General features: G+C 37.2%; 1 protein-coding gene across 3 annotated transcripts in view; it reads left to right on the top strand.

Moving 5' to 3' along the window:
- GAREM1 (GRB2 associated regulator of MAPK1 subtype 1) overlaps positions 1 to 18,028 on the top strand; it is a 92,325-nt gene that overhangs the window by 65,322 nt on the left and 8,975 nt on the right. For all 3 annotated transcript variants that reach the window (XM_058179187.1, XM_058179185.1, XM_058179186.1), the window contains 3 exons: positions 5,099 to 5,229; positions 14,404 to 15,576; positions 17,439 to 17,605. In XM_058179187.1, coding sequence (XP_058035170.1) covers positions 5,099 to 5,229; positions 14,404 to 15,576; positions 17,439 to 17,605 — 1,471 coding nt within the window. The remainder of the gene's footprint in view (positions 1 to 5,098; positions 5,230 to 14,403; positions 15,577 to 17,438; positions 17,606 to 18,028) is intronic.

Consider the following 18,028-nt stretch of genomic DNA (forward strand, 5'->3'; position numbering starts at 1 on the left):
TCCAGCCTTGGCTTCCCCCTCATTACAATAGTCAGGTGGACCATTTTCTTGTCCCCCAGCAATGTTAGACTTCTTTTGAGTCGTTATTCCTTCAGTAACTAGAATGTTAATGAATGTCCTGTGACAAACCATTCAGTAAGAATGGAAGTTGGCAATACCATATGATCATTAAACCAACTTCCATATATATTGTTTCAGTCATAATATTATTCTTCAGATAACATGAAAAACAGCAATATGTCAGAATTCTCATTACGGTATTCAAAACTCAGAAGGATTCTGTAATCAATTGGTAATATCTGAATGATACTGCAGTGAAACACAAAGGATGATCTTATAGGAGATGACCATGCTAAGCCTGAGGGAAGGGTCAAACACGTCATAAGTCATGAATCCCTGCATGTCCGCAAGAGATCTAAGTCCAGCCCACCTTGAATGCTTTCTTATTCCCGCTCATTTCTCTTGACTGTTAGTTGGTCAGACTCTTATAGAGAACTTAAGCTTGCAATAAATCATTATACTCATTTGAACTGCCTGAATCTCCTGATTTCCCTATTGTTTGACTGATTTGGACATATCAGATAACTCTGTTTTGGGTCCTGAGTATCACACTGGAGGTGGTTGATTAATTAGAGCCATGGTGGCACAGTGGTTAGAATGCCATATTGCAGGCTAATTCTGCTGATTGTCAGCTGCCAGCAGGTCAGCAGTTCAATTTTCACCAGCTCAAGGTTGACTCAGCCTTCCATCCTTCTGAGGTCGGTAAAATGAGGACCCAGATTATTAGGGCAATATTATATTATTATTATTATTATTATTATTATTATTATTATTATTATTATTATTATTATTATTATTATTATTAAATTTCTATACCGCACCATCTCCCGAAGGACTCAGGGCGGTTTACAGCCATATTAAAATACACGATAAATACAAAGTAATAAATAACAATATTAAAAACAATTAAAACCAAATAGTTAATGGCCCAATCACTAAAAACGGTCAAAGACTGATTTAAAACCATTTAAAATTTCATTTAAAATATGTTTTAGGCTAGTCCCGCTCGATGAAATAATAAGGTCTTCAGTTCACACTTGAAGGCCCGGAGGTCGGGAACTTGTCGTAACCCCGGAGGTAGCTCGTTCCATAGAACTGGTGCTGCCACAGAGAAGGCCCTCCCCCTGGGGGCCGCCAACCTACATTGTTCGGTCGACGGCACCCTGAGGAGGCCTGCTCTGTGGGAGCGCACAGGTCGTTGGGAGGCAAAAGGTGGCAGAAGGCAGTCTCGTAAATATCCCGGTCCTAAGCCATGGAGCGCTTTAAAGGTGGTAACCAACACCTTGAAGTGCACCCGGAAGGCTACCGGCAGCCAGTGCAGGCCGCGCAGGATAGGTATTATATGGGAGCAACGCGGTGCTCCCTCTATCACCCGCGCGGCCGCATTCTGGACTAGCTGGAGCCTCCTGGTGCTCTTCAAGGGGAGACCCATGTAGAGAGCATTGCAATAGTCCAGGCGGGAAGTGACGAGGGCATGAGTGACCGTGCGTAGGGAGTCCCGGTCAAGGAAGGGGCGCAACTGGCGAATCAGGCGAACCTGATAGAATGCTCCCCTGGCGACGGCCGTCATGCGCAGAGGCTTAAAATGTCACAGAAAAGTGACATCGTGACGTCCATGCATGTTGGCAGAGCCTCCCGTAGCCGCCGCTACCAGTTCGCCCAAGCTGGATAGAACCGGCTGGATTTCACCCCTGGGCAATATGCTGACTCTGTAAACCACTTAGAGAGGGCTGTAAAGCACTGTGAAGTGATATATAAGTCTAAGTGCTATTGCTGATTAAGAGCCAATCCCACATCCCATATGACCCCCTGCTTTCCCATCTTGGAACTATGATTTTATTTTCATATTATTGTGTTAGAAATATTTATCTCTGATGATTTTAATGTTTTTATATTGTAAGCCTCCCAGAGTTGCTTCAAAAGATGGAAGGCAAACGAATTTAATAAATAAAATTTAATAAATAAAAAATAAATATACAAATGAATAAAAATAATAATAAATAAAAATCTCTGATGGGCAATGTCAAAATTGTTTTTATTGTGAAATTTTTATAAATGCAAGTGACATGTACAATAAGCCACAGACTATGTATATAAACCATACATTGAAAAATAGTTGTCTTCAATAATAGGAGAGTTTTTTTTGTTTTCAAATGTCAGTGTAATGTTTGCATGTCACACTTACTGACTTTTGACTTTTGAAATGCTAGTTTCTGCGTAGAGAGTTAGCCCACATTGTCATGTGGGATGAATGTATATTATATTGCCAAAGTCTATATAATCTCTTGCTTGGTTTTAAACTTCTCCATTTCTGTAAACTTAAAAGCTTCCTGCCCATGAAACAAGAGAAGTCTTTTACATCGAATTGATCTATGTACATGTTCAAAAACATTGCTTTTTGAAAGCAGTGTTTCTTTCAAGGCTTGTTTATTCTGTCCAAAGTTCCAAGCAGAAGCAGAAATGTTTACATAATTGTCCTGTCAGATGGAATTTTTTACTATGCACCATCCTACACTTCTACCACAGTCTGTTTTACATGGACCAGAATCAAGACTGGAGAGACAAGGAATAATGCTCAATAAGCAGCTTCACGATGAATGAAGCAAGTCATTCAATTAAAGAAGGAGACCCTGAAGTAGGAGTAGCCACTCAGCAAGCCTTTTCAGCCAAAGAATAAGAAACACTGAGAGTGGGAGTGTTCTGCCAATTCCCCTCTATTATCATGTTTCTATAGCTTGATAGCCTGGAGGAACATTGTCCATGGGGTCGCGATGGGTCGGACACGACTTCACAACTAATAACAACAATACAGAACAATAGTAACAATTTCCAGCCTCTTTTTTTTTAATCCAAATATTACTCTCTTAAGAAAGGATGAACCCAACTTGTTTGATCTCTGTTTTTCAATGCCAGATGTAAAACCTCTGGCACGAGACAAAGATTTTCAGGCCTCCATAATGCAATATAAAGCAAGATGCAGCTATTGACTGAGATACTAAGCTCTGCGTAGCTAGTATAGTGATGCAGAACTACCAGAGCAGTAAGCATATGATGAATATTGTCTGTTACAACCCAAGGTTAAATAAATCAATCCATGCTGCTGTTTTCCATAAGGTTTCCCAAAATATTAGCATTGTTTTTCAAAGCTTTTTAATTCACTGTAGAAAATTTGAACTATTGTGCTCGTGCACCCCAACTAACATGGCCAAACAACAGGGATTGTAAAGTTAAAAAGATACAAAAGGTGGCTTATCTGTGATCTATAGCAGGGGTCTCCAACCTTGGCAACTTTAAGACTTGTGGACTTCAATTCCCAGAATTCCTCAGCCAGCTTTGCTGGCTGAAGGATTCTGGGAGTTGAAGTCCACAAGTCTTAAAGTTGCCAAGGTTGGAGGCCCCTAATGTATAGTCTAGAGATACTGAAAGTGTTGAATATGGATGGCAGTTTAAAGGGTGCTATTCATTCTTCCACTTTTCTCATTATATAACTATAATTGAGCAAGTAGCAAGGACAGCATGGTATGATAGAAAGGCTACTTAGCACTGAAGGAAATAAAAACTTTTGATACATTTGAAAGCCTATGAAAATATGCATATTGACTTCTGTCCCTTTTCAGAAAGGAGCATCAAACATACTTGCATAAAGATGAAATTAAATGTGTGATTTAAGCTTAACAGAGTCAACAGTTTTAGGGACTTTAAAACTTTAAAGTACAGATTAATTCCTGAAAAAGAGTGAGAGATGAGAAGTTTAAAGAACTAAAGGCCACGTATGGTGGAAGCAAACATAGTTGAAAAGACAGAAAGATTTGAAAAGAGATAATGGATTATCTTGCTGAAGGTTAGTTTTAGGTATGTTCTTTATCAAGTTCATTATTTTCACTTACTATTTCATACTTCTTTTCTGTGCCTTTATACTGTTGCTTATCCCAAAATGGAATAGCATATGTGTATGGATAAACATGTATGTATGTGTGTATGTATGTATGTATTTTAAATAAATACATGTATTTATTTAAATGTTTGTAACATTTTAAATAACATGTATTTCAGATAAGATGCCTTTATGAAATGCTGGTACTGTATGCTAACTGAATAAGCACATCTGAGCTTTTCTTCTGATATGATGAGACCTTTGCCCAAATAAATAATTGGCGCTATTAGCACATGGAGATACGTTTTAAATAACTAATATATATGGAATTCAGTGCATTCTACTGAGATAAATATAAGTAATAAATAAATTCTTGTCTATCATTTATTTATCCTTATCCAATAAATGTTTTACTTTCCCTAAAAACCATGTTACCAAGACTCATAAACACATGGCCCATAGCAATTATCAAAGGAAGGTAGATCAGATTTGCCACTGAATCTATGTTGTGAGCCTTCTAATTAAAATTGGAATGTTTTTATAATGCAGATGCTAATATATGTGAGGCGGTTTCTGTGTGTGGAACATCCCCATTTTCTTCTGGAATGTTCCTTTCTCTGGTCAAGCCAGAATCAACATAAGGAATTCTACCAAAAGAGAAAAACATAGGAACTTTTGTGTATGTCTGTAAAAGGATTCTTGGAAACTTGCCTTATTAGCTGGTCAACAGATGTTGTTAAGTTAAACATCTATAATTGCCCTCCTTTTTTAAGTGAAACTTTTTCTACAAAATGAGTTCCTGTTTTAAAATTTACAGTATATAACATGATGAAAAAGTTCTAAGTACACAGAAACCTGTGTGAAGTTCCATCCTGAGAATGTGCTAATACTTTCAGTTGACTTCCAGAAAGTCTGCCTGTTAATTCTATTAAATCTAACATCAGCCCCCACACATTCTTCTAATTCCGGTTTAGCCAAGCTTGGTAGCTCTTTCCTTTTCAGGTTTGTAAAAATGTGTGCAATCTTTTCTTCCATTACTTAACTGTTAATAATTGGAGGAAACTGACCAACTTAAATGGAGTAGGGAGTGCGTTAGCAGTTGCCACAGAAACTGCAATCCAATATAAATATCTTACTGCTTGTCTATTTGTCATCTGTTTTCAGGGCAGTTTAAGCTGCTGGAACAAGACCGTGATATTAAGGAGCCAGTGCAGTATTTTAACAGTGTGGAGGAGGTGGCTAAAGCATTTCCTGAACGAGTTTACGTCATGGAGGAAATAACATTCAACGTTAAGGTAGCCCCTAAACAAATGTTTATCCCAAGTTAAATGGTTTATAGTTAAGCCATTTTTTTAACATTGCAATTGAGCAATATATTGTACAAAAAGTAATTTGGGATTGTTGTTTTCTTTTAATCTGTGTACATTTTGCTTAATCTGAATTCGGGGGTTTTTAATCTTGCAAAATATGAAGATCTTTCAAGGAGGGAATCGTCTCCAATCAACAATGTTCTTTTCCAGTGTTCAACTAGAATGTTGCTTCCAAATTTTAGACACAGCTTCTTCTGTTGTATACCCTCTCCCTCACCTCTGACCCCTTAGATTTTATTTGGTAAAGGAGCAGCTGTTTCACTCACTCTACACTATATCTTAGGTCACATAAAGACAATATATATTGCAATGGTTAGTAATATCTACTTTTCAATTCAGATGACTGAGAATAATCAAATATTTCTAGAAAAGCAAAATAATAATGCATTGATTTTAAATCTATAGGGATTCAAAGAAAAATACAATGATGTATATAGAAACAAAAAATGCTCCTGTAGGTTTAAGTGCAAAATGTGAAATAAGACAACTACTCACAAATTCATAGGTGCAGTTTCTACAGACTGCGCCCCTTTCTACTACAAGTCTTGTAGGACGGAATGATCTTAGTACATTTAACAGACAGTGTAATGGAGATTTTAGAAACATAACACATTATTTTATTTATTTATTTTAACAACTAATATAACTGCCCATTTGAAATCTAAATTTTTTTCCTATGGGTTCTGAGTGTAGCTTAGTGGGCGTGGCTTGGTGGGGTCATGTGATTGGATGGGCAGAAATTGACTAACGGTGTTCTGCTGGAGCAGGGTTGGATTAGATGACCTCCAGGTCCCTTCCAGCCCTGGATTATCCTTTGAAGCTGCCTCTAGTGCCAGGTTTGTAGTCCTTCCTTCCTCTCCTTTTTCCTTCCTTCCCTCCCTCCCTCCCTCCCTCCCTCCGTTTCTTTCTTTCTTTCTTTCTTTCTTTCTTTCTTTCTTTCTTTCTTTCTTTCTTTCTTTCTTTCTTTCTTCCTTCCTTCCTTCCTTCCTTCCTTCCTTTCTTTCTTTCTTCCTTTCTTTCTTTCTTTCTCCCCCCCCTCGTAAAAACTCCCCAATTTTTTGGTACGCAGGCTTCAGGGAAGCCTGCTGGGAGCAAAAATGGATTACTCCACTCCCACTCCTATAAAAAAAAGGCTCTGACATTCACAGTTGTGGCGCGCAATCGTCAGAGCCTTTTTTTTTCTTTTAAAAGTAGGAAGTAACAAAACACGGGTGGGTGGGCGGAGTCTCGCATCGCCATCACTATCAGTCCTCCGAACCACCTGCCACAATCACTACCGGATCGCCTGATAAAAGACTTAGCAACTTTCTTCTGCTATAAAAGTTCTATTCAGTGTGTCAACAGCCACTGAATATGGGCTTCAAAAGTAACAGATTCTAAATAAGAAAAAAATTGATTATAGATTATTGATTATAGTATAGAATTGATTAATACCTGTTCTTCAGATACTGAAGAACAGTTTTCTACATATGGTTTTGAATAAAAAATAAGAAAATTCAGCTTTCATATATTGCTTCAGTTGTTTCGGGTTTTTTTAATTGTAGCAACTATCGATATACCGGATGTGTTTATTGAAGTATTATCATTATGAAGGTCACTGACCAATAAATTTTACATTCAGCACTAAACACTAATAGTCTAATCTACATACTATAAGAAAAACTAAAATTTAAGATACTAGAATGGATTTAAAAACTTAATAACAATATCTTTAAGTTTATAAATATAACTGGAGTTACAAAATCAGCTATGAATTCAATGCTATTTAAATATATGCAATTGGTATACTGTTCTACCAATTTGTTATACCAAAAATAATATATAATGCTAAAAAGTGACTAACCGGCTATAAGCATGTCTGGCTAATACAGAATATAAAATCAGTAAATCACTTAATTCTACAAATATTTCCAAACAGAATATTAATAGCGTAACAATAATAGCACAAAAATTTAGGAAGAATGGGATGGCAAGGAATGCAGAGATTAAAACATAAAAGTAACCAAAAAAAACCCTTCAGGTGAGTGTATAGGTGTTGCCTTAATTGTTTTAACAGCTCCAGTGTCTTAAGTGTGTGATTTATGGCAAATAAGTCTAACAAACTGTATGGAATAAAATACAATTAGCATCTAACTACATAATGAGCAAAGTATTTCTTGGAAATCACAGAGATGATCTTTTTGTTTCACATCATCATTTTTCTGCTTGGAGAAATTTTGTCTCTACGTTCAAAGGTCTGCTTAAGTGTCAAAATTCATAGTTCTTGAAGTTAAATTCTCCAGAAATTTAGAAATCTGGTTATTTCTAAACCAGTTTTTTAAAAAAATAAAACAGCTATAAGCCAGCTGAGTACTGACTTCTAGTAAAATGGATTTAAATTACAGTAGCATTGGTTGAATCAGGTGGAGAATTTTGAGTTTGTTGTTTTAAAGATATTTAAAAAATCTTGATCAAGATTAGAGACTAAAACATAAGACATTACTGTTGATGTTGATTTAACATTACTGTGTTAAAAAGAATAAGTGTAAACTAAGTTAACCTAAGTAGAACTTACTATACTGAATTGGGTAAGCAGTGATTATAGGTTTTGCATCTCATTTTTAGTCAAAATGGTTTACAATGCTACAGTGACAATAAAAATAACAATGAAAACATCTTAAATTAGCATGAAGTAAACATATTACATGAAAAATGCTTATTGTTAATCTTTTTGTCTATTATTAGTTGATTTCACTGAAATAGAATAGAATAGAATAGAATAGAATAGAATAGAATAGAATAGAATAGAATTTTTTATTGACCAAGTGTAATGGGACACACAAGGAGTTTGTCTTGGTACATAGGCTCTCATGTACATAAAAAGAAAAAATCATCAAGAATTCTAAGGTACAACACTTAATGATAGTCATAGGGTACAAATAAGCACTCAGGAACCAATCAATATCAATATAAATCGTAAGGATATCCTGAACTGCAGCACTGCATGGACTATTTTTTTATTCTTTCTGAAAATATTTAACCCTATCAATTAAGCTTCATATCAGCATGATCATATGTTTGTCTTCCTTCTCTTGGTTTGAGTCTCCTGTGAATTGCAGAAAACCTCTGTTTGGTTCAGTAGATGAGGATAGCAAATGTACACATACAATACTAAATGAAGCCTCCATGCTCTCCAACTTGGTTAGTAAAAGAAGGCTTTGTTTGAAAGCTCCAGTTCAGTTTCTACTGTTTAAAAACAATAGAGTTACTAATTAAGGGATAATGGGTTTTTCATATTTGGACATCCTTTCCAGGAAGTTATGTAGACCAGGATGCAGTAGTGACATTGCTTCAAGCTTGTGAGGTCTATTTATCTTCTTACTAGACTCTCAAGTTCCATTAACTAGGATCAGTACAACAATTAAATTTAAAATGAAAAACCTAGGAGCCTAACAATTTATTCTGAATATAGTATTTCATTGAATGGATCTCATTATTCATGCATATAAAAATTCATTCCTGGTTCCTTGGACTTCCTTTTGTTCAGCTGCATAATTTGAGATGGCAAAGAAGCTATTTTATCATTTCTATTATTAAGCAGTTCAGAGTCTGAAATCCTTCACCATTGTACTAAAAATAGCCCAATATTCTAACACTAGATTCCAATCTACTTTCTAGAACACTAGCAAATCTCTGATTGAAAACTCTAATATTCAATCATTTATTCCAAAATCATTTTAGAATTTTGCTAAATAGATAAAAATGATTAATTTGATAAATAGAATGCCCAAAGAACTCTGACCTGAAATCATATTAAGATTAAGCATACACACACACACACGCAAAAGTAAAAGAAGAAGAAATGATATAGCTGAAATAGCTGAAGAAAGGCAAATAGTAAACTATAACACCAAAAGAATGTGCCCAGCAAAACACACTAAATCTGTGATGGCGAACCTATGGCACATGTGCCACAGATGGCACATAGAGCCCTCTCAGCGGGCACATGAGCCATTGCCCATCTCAGCTCCACTGCACATGCACGCACGCTACCCACAGGCCAGCTGATTTTTGGGTCTGCCTGAAAGCGGGAGACACTGTGAGGGACCTACCTTTCTCCTCACTTTCTGCTACCTGTGCCTTCCCAGGTCTCCAGAGATTCTCCACCCAGTGCTATTTTGGGAGATGAGGCTTCCTCCCCCCCAGCCGTTTTGGAGGCTTTCACACACACACCCAGCTGTTTTGGGAGGCAAAGGCTTTTCCCTCCCCCTCCAAGCCGTTTTGGAGGTTTCCCCCCCCCCAGCCATTTTGGGAGGCAAAGGCTTCCTCCCCCAGTGCTGTTTTGGGATGTGAGGCCAAAAGGGGGGGTTGTGTGTACATGTGTGGGGGGGCATCGTGCACGCATGGGGGGGTTGCATGTGCATGCGAGGGTTGCACGCATAGGCAGGTGGGCAGGGCATATGGGAGTGGCATTGCATTATGAGTGTGGGCACATGCGTGTGCACAATAGGAAAAAATTGCTGCACTAAGTCATCCTGAGAATCACTGATGGTGTTTGGAAGTTGAAGAAACAGAGTTAACCTCCTTTAGCTAGCGCATTATTCCATTTTGAACAGATGTAGTGATTCTAAAAATGCTTACTTATATATGACTGACTAAGAATCAAAAGAGCAAAGGATATAAATGAAAGTAACATTAGCTCTGGCAAGATAGCAAGTCCTTTGCAGAAAGATAGTATTTAGAATTATCTATAGAGAATGTCAGGATATTAGCTACATGAAAAAGAAGTCAACTGATGAGAGAATCAAGGTTTCCCTTCAAGTGTCATGAATTTCATGGAAGATACTTGGATGCCATATAAAGTATACTGAGATCTTTCTTACCTGTGGGAAGTTGGGGGTGTTTGAAAAAAGATAAAGAAGTGGATGAAGCAGCATAGGTGAAAAAAACTACTCATAGAAAGAAGATACCACACTTAAAGCAGACTTACAGAGCTGTTTTCTAAGTGGCAGAAGTTTGGGATAGGATCTGGAATATGGGAGAGGCCTCTCCACAAAGAATTTGGCACTGCTTTACGTATAGATGATGAAAGATACCTCAAAATTACCTTGTACCTTTAAAAAAAAAGAAAATATAATTCCCCTACTTCTCTGTACAGTATTTGTTTTCTTGAAAGATTAATGTTAGCTTGAATGCTTGTGTGAGTCATGTTTGTCTTGTCTTGGATCTTTTTGGAGTTAATTCTCAAATCCACTCACAGGCAAATTGTTTTACATTCCTAGGTGTAGTCCAGCAATATCTGGAGAGTCACAGTCTTTTCGTACTTGCTTTTCTATAAATGTCCAAATCAAAAGCTAGACAGTAGGAATTATGGATTTGAATAATATTACAGCATCATTTGAGTTAATGAGAAATTCAATTATGCTTCATTTTACTGAAAGGAAGAGAGCACAAGTTATACAATGGCACTGCTGCCAAAAGGCCTAAGAAGATCACTTCAGTATTCTAATTCAGAAGATAATTCTTCAACAAGTTTCTGCTCCAGTTAAAGCAAATGCAAGCTCATATAATAGTTAACTTAAACTTTCAAGTCCCTAGAGGCAAATACTTTCAATTAACCAAACCATTATTTTATTGCCACAAACTTCCAAAACAGCAAGGGGCCGCAATCTTAGTTCATTATTAAACTCTTTTACTAAACATTTTTAGAAGCTGCCCAATGTGGCAAGAAAAGTACTATTTTGGGGGTAAGAGTTTTGTGTGGATCACGCACACCAAGAATTGCTGTTTGCTTTTGATTATTAAAGTGATCTGCCTCCTTTTCAGGAAAGTTCTTATCACTTATTTTCATCAAAATTAAAAGTAGATAATTTCACATTTTTAAAAAAATAATGTAACATTTTGCAGGGAAGCATTAAACATTTTATAAAATAAAATACACATATTTGCTCTTCCATAGCGATGGTAACCTACATAGGGTGCCCCATATGATCTGCAGATGGTTCTCGAAGAAGTGACATCAGAGTAAAAAATCTTCAATGTGGACAGTGAAAAGTTTAGAGCTGACGACTCGGATCTTAATTTATAAGAAACCTGATGGCTGTTAATATTCATGATGACTTATAATGTTTTGTCTTTGGGTCTGAATTTTGAACAAGTCATGTTCAATTAGATTTTTATTATTTCCTGGATTAGCTTGTATTGAGATATCACACCACTGGAATAACTTCCTCTCAGGAAATTTTGCAACTGTGGTGTTAGCTTGATAAGCTGTACATAACAAAGACTTCAGTTTGAAACATTACTTCCTTTCCAATGTTCACATTAAGGTGGATACTTTGCTAAACATACTACTGATTACTTTCTGTGATTTCATATTTTTATACAGAAAAAGTCAATAATAAATTAAGGTAGCAATGTTAAACCTTTTATCTGGAGTAAAATCCCAGTGGGTCTTTCTTCCGAATAAGTTTATGAATAGTATTCCATTACATGTTTCCTTATTTTGCTTATTAGGTCATTGTATAGATTAGTTTTAATTCTACCTGCCGGTGCTGGAAAATTTTGAATAGGGTTCACACCTTACATGGTATCCATCAAGACTCTCCATTTAAATAGGGCAGAGTATGTTCCCTGAATGTGACTGTGGTGCTCCCCAGCAGACACCAGACCAAAGGTGGCTTTCAAATTTTTTTTACTACTGGTTCTGTGGGTGTGGCTTGGTGGGAGTGGCTTGGTGGGCATGACAGGGGAAGGATACTGTAAAATCTCCATTCCCACCCCACTCCAGGAGAAGGATACTGCAAAATCCCCATTTCCTCCTGATCAGCTGGGACTTGGGAGGCAGAGAATAGATGGGGGCGGGGTCAGTCAGAATTTTACTACCGGTTCTCCGAACGTCTCAAAATTTCCGCTACCGGTTCTCCAGAACTGGTCAGAACTGCTGAAACCAGGTCCGGATCATATTGTGACTAGCTGCCATCTGAGAGCTTATATACAAGGACAAGTAGACCTTTTGCAATTAACAAATACCAAGCTTAATTGGAAAAATGGCCTAGACATTAATATATAAAACACTAATTTTATCTTTATGAACCAATGCATTTTAAAATGCAATTTGTAATTTAATAAGCTTCTTGAATTTCTTATACCTTACAAATTGACCATACATCTCCACTTATATGTATCATACTATTGTGTTCTTTCTATACAACTTTACTACTGCAATCCATGTCTTTCATGCCATACATTACATACACACACACAAATTTAGGTCCAGTGAACGATAAGATGCAGAAATTATTTTTCAAAAGAAAGGGATATATGAGGCTGCTTTCAATGTCCTAAAGTCATAATCAAAAGGCTGTAGACTTTCTTAGATTCTGTTGAAGGAATTGCCATTACATATAGTGTATATGTGAATATTGAAGATGCCCAGGCATGCCTGTTAGATTTGTTCCACTTTTGCATTCCCTTTGTGCAATTTCCAGTGTGACTGAAAGAGGTTGTTCTTTCTCAGGCTGATCTTAGATTGCAATCTTAGGTTATACGTAACTCAGTTACAGAAATGTGTATGTGGTAAAATACTTGTCTGTTTCAAAAAGCTGGTACATGTATCTGCAGAATTATGGCATGCCCTTACTTCACAGATTAAATTTTACCATTTGCTAACTTTTTTTTATTAACATTGCAGATCAGAAAGAAAAATCTTAATTTTTATTCTTGTAAATATGAACTGTGATGATATAGATTAGGCAATCTAATTTGAGTACTGGGCATTATTTACTTTTGATCACGTAAGATTCATACTTCACAGAGTTTGCCAGCTGGCTATTTTCATGAAATAAGAAGCAATTATCTCTGGATGATCAGCCACACAGTAAATTGTTTGGCCAACATTTTTATCATTCTAGTTGTGCTCTGTTTTCTAAGCAGGGAAACAAAAATAGTCTATAGAAATCTATATATTGCCTTATACAATGTAAGCCGCCCTGAGTCTTCAGAGAAGGGCGGGATATAAATGTAAATAAATAAATAAATAAATAAATAGAATATAGTCATTGATGGGATTTGTAGAACATATTAGTATTTAATTTCAAGAGAGAGAGGGAGGGAGAGGGAGGGAGAGAGAGAGAGATTTATGTCAAGGGTTAGATATATGTTGCTCGCCAGATGCTATAGTCCATAATTTCTGCAATTTAAATTCACTAGCCTTGCTGGCTGGGGCTATTGATAACTGAAAATACAAATATCTAGATATTCACGTTCATGCTTTCTTTTATTTTTGAATACAGAAGAGAGAGTGAAATAGGGGAAAGAATAACTATACTGCTACAAATTACAGGTAGCCAAATATAGCATTAAACTATAGTAGAATAGCAAAGTATCTATAATAACACCTCTGTGCTCATAAGCAAGCCTAATTGTATAAGGTTGTAGCAGTGGTGAAATCCAATTTTTTTTACTACCGGTTCTGTAGGTGTGGCTTGGTAAGCATGGTGTGGCTTGGTGAGCGTAGCTTGGTGGGTGTGGCAGGAGAAGGATACTGCAAGATCTCCATTCCCACCTCACTCCAGGGGAAGGATACTGCAAAATCTCCATTTCCACCCCATTCCAGGGGAAAGATACTGCAAAATCCCCATTCTCTCCCACTTCTGCGGGAAGGATATTGCAAAATCTCCATTCCTACCCACCCTGGGGCCAGCCAGAGGTGGTATTTGGCAGTTCTCCAAACTACTCAAAATTTCCGCTACTGGTTCTCCAGAACCTGTCAGAACCTGCTGGATTTCACTCTTGGGTTGTAGGTTTCTATATAAACATTTGATGTTCTTAAGTTTTGTGGCATAGAGAGAGTGCTTATTTTTGTCTGATAAACTCTTAATATTATGTTATTCTTGATAAAAGTTTCTTTAACAAAAGAAGGTAGGGTGATCAGTCATGTGGACATTTTAGAACAGTCTTTCTCACTTTGATATTATTCATGCACTGAATGTATGGGAGTTACAGTCTAACATATAGAATACCAGGCAGAAGAAGTTGGACAGGTTCATATTTGTTGAGTTCATCCCCTATGTTTAGGGCTTGATATGCTATTTCAATTTTGAATGTTGTATTTTCTAGGTGGCTTCAGGTGAATGCAATGAAGACACAGAAGTTTATAATATTACCCTTTGCACAGGAGATGAGCTCACATTAATGGGACAAGCAGAAATCCTATATGCAAAATCTTCAAAGGAAAAATCACGGCTCAATACCATCTTCAAGAAAATTGGAAAACTCAATTCCATTAGCAAATTGGGCAAAGGCAAAATGCCTTGCTTGATTTGCATGAACCATCGGACCAATGAGAGTATTAGCCTGCCTTTCCAGTGTAAAGGGAGATTTAGCACACGTAGTCCCTTAGAGCTGCAAATGCAAGAAGGGGAGCATACTATTCGAAACATTGTGGAAAAGACACGGCTCCCAGTAAATGTGAATGTGCCAAGCCCTCCCCCACGGAATCCTTATGACTTGCATTTTGTCCGTGAAGGACACCGTTACAAGTTTGTTAATATTCAAACCAAGACAGTTGTGGTTTGCTGCGCACTACATAGTAATAAAATTATTCCAATGCACTTTCCTTTGCATTTAGCTCTTCCAAAGTTTACCCTTCCAGAAAGTCTTCTGAAAGGAGAAGCATGGCATGAAGCCTTTGTGAAGCACTGGTTCAGCCTCTGCCAAGAGCAGTTCGATATTGATGAATATTCTCGTGCTGTGAGAGATGTAAAAGCTGACTGGAATGAAGACTGCAAAAGCCCACAAAAAAGTCGACCCACCAGCCACAACCACGTGCCAAACTCTCTCAGTTATGCTCGGGATGAGTTGACCCAGTCTTTCCACCGTCTCTCTGTATGTGTCTATGGAAACAACCTCCATGGAAATAGTGAGGTGAATCTTCACGATTGCAGAGACTTGTGTAATGAGTGGGCTTTATCTTCTCATGATGCTTTGCAAGATTCTAGGGATGGGACCTGTAACTACCTTTTTCCTGAAATTAGTGAAGAAACAGTTTGTTTACCTCCTAAACTGGAACTTCCATATGAAGAACTATGGTTGGACAAAGGGGGTGGGAAAGTGAATGATCAGCCTCTTACTCGCTCACAGAGCGAAAAGAACAAATGTGACAACTATAGGAGTTCTTTCCGGTCCAAGGGTGGTACAGCTTCTCTGCCAGCACCTGGATCTTTAGTAGCAACAGCAAAATCCTCAGATGCTTCCCTACCTCCACCACCTGTGCCTCCTAAATCAGAAGCGGTAAGTTCCTAGTGTTTTGCTTAATTCCCAAGATGGATAAAGTTCCTACCAATATATATGGAAAACTCATTTTTCATAAGAAGGTGAAGTAATCTGGATTGGATTGCACCAGTTGGCCTCTCTTAACCCGTCAATCTTGTCATTCCCCATGGTTTGTGGAGGAACTGAGAGAGATGAAGCGGACCAAGAGACGCTGGCAGAAGACAAATGAACTTGACTAAACATGGGTAAGAGCATTCGAGCCTATTTTGTAGTGATTTGTTCAGTGAAGTAGAAATACGTCTCAGCACAAATTGCCTCTGCATATAATTATCCAGTGGCCCTCAGAATATGATTTCTGAAAAAGAATATAAGTTTTAGGTAGATCCACAGGGCTGAAGGCACATTTATAATACTAGCTTTTAGTATATTTAGGACTTAAACAATAACACTAGGATTTTAAATTGGCTCCTAGAAACAGGATTGGAGGCAATGCAGGTGTCAAAACCTCAGTGTAATTATGTCAAACTGGCCAGTTTTAATTAATAGTCTAACCATTATTCCGTGAGTCAATTGCAGCTTCAGAACTGTTTTAAAGATAGCCCTTGTACAACAGGGAACAGTTGCCTAAACTGGATTTCATCTGAGCAAGACTGTTTCATCAGGTAGGAAATTTCTGTTCTAGAATCAGGCCTGAAATACGTCTGAAATGTATCTAGATATTTCATTTTTCGATCTGAAGGACCTAAATCAATTATTGTATGCCTTTAAATACTTTCTGAATTACTTCCTCTTTTCTTATGAGAGAAAATCTTGAAATGTCTTCGAAGGTAAAATTTCACAATTTATTTTAAAGACGGGAGAGCAGGTTGTATTTTGTTCAAATCTCCCTCAAGTGTTGTAAATAGTTTGTTCATTTGAGCAACATACTAGTGATAATAGCATTTGTATAACTGCTGCATCTTTCAGCAGCTACCATCTGCCCTCTGCTGGTGATACACAAGTAAAATGTAAAGTCCTCATTTTTAAAAAGAGAATTCTGGATCTGTTTAAAAAAAGAAAAGAATAGAAGGACAAAATCTTTTACATTTTCAGTACAAACATCATCATTTGGGTAACTTAGATTTGTTGAGGATCCAAATGACAGTCCATCAAAATCTGGATGGACAATTAATTTATTAACATCCGGCATCATAGATTCAAAGAGCATGCTAATTCAAGAAGTGCAACACAGGAACACTCAGTTGTGTCCTCCAAAAGAAGAACTGGCTTTTGAAGGTCAGAATCAACAGCTGAGGGCTGCTGCTGATACTGCCATTTCCTCTCTGCCTGATGGGAGGGTTGGCCTTGAAGGATTTTCTTTTCTTCTTTGTTCCATCACCTGGGATCGGATTAGTTTCCCCTAATTTAGCACTGTTATTTATCTAGTTTCTCAGTTTCTGCAAAGGTTACTATCTGGTATGACCTGTACTCCCTAGGTGATGTTTTGTAAGAGCCTGAAGACCTGGCTCTGCCAGATGGCTAGGGGACCCAATGGAGGAGCTACATAGTGGAGGTGGTTGATCTCCCATGTGTCCATATTTTTATCTGCTGTTTTTTTTTACAATTGATGATTTTAATGTTTTTTTATGTTTATATATTGTAAACTGCCCAGAGTTATTGGATATAAAATGGGCTGCAAATAAATTTTATAAATAAATAAATGTGGTGTCTAAGAGGAGCTGCAAGTTTTCATATTCCACTTTTGCCTTAGAAACTCTAAGGGTTTTTAGGTAAATAATTATTTCTTTATCCTTGTTTTGTCCCTATTAATAATAATATTAGTTTTCAGGATACTTAATTACCTGCATGATGTGCTACATCACAATTGTGCATAATTTCAGGTCAGAGAGGAATGTAGACTCCTGAATGCTCCTCCTGTCCCACCACGCAATTCAAAGCCAACATCTACTAGCCCTTCTATTCCGCCACGGATGAGCAAACCTGCGCGGCAGCAAACTCGTTCTCCTAGTCCAACACTTTCATACTATTCATCAGGACTGCACAATATGTAAGTATGGAGTGCTTCAAGTGTTGGGCTGAGAAAGCACAGGTGTAAATCCCACTTGACGTTGGAGCTCATTATCTCAGCCTAAGCTAGTTTGTAGGATTGTTGCTGTGAAGAGAAGTAAACAGAGTTCTCCCCCTACACATTCATAAGTAGAAGAAAATTGGGGTAATAAATAATTAATAGAAAATGGATGGTTGCAATAACTGAATACTAAAAAAATCAGAGAGTTGGAAGGGGCCATTAGACCACTGAATCCAGTTCTTTGTTCATATCCTCCCAAATCTATTTGTTAACAGTCATACAAAATTTATATGATAAATGTAAATAGATAAAACAATTGTAGCAATTATATATTCTGGCATCTTCTATTATCAATAGATTGTATTTCTCATTTTATCCTAAAGTTAAAAATAATGATGGAAT

Source organism: Ahaetulla prasina, chromosome 3, assembly GCF_028640845.1.
Source record: "Ahaetulla prasina isolate Xishuangbanna chromosome 3, ASM2864084v1, whole genome shotgun sequence".
NCBI classification, from domain to species: Eukaryota; Metazoa; Chordata; class Lepidosauria; order Squamata; family Colubridae; genus Ahaetulla; species Ahaetulla prasina.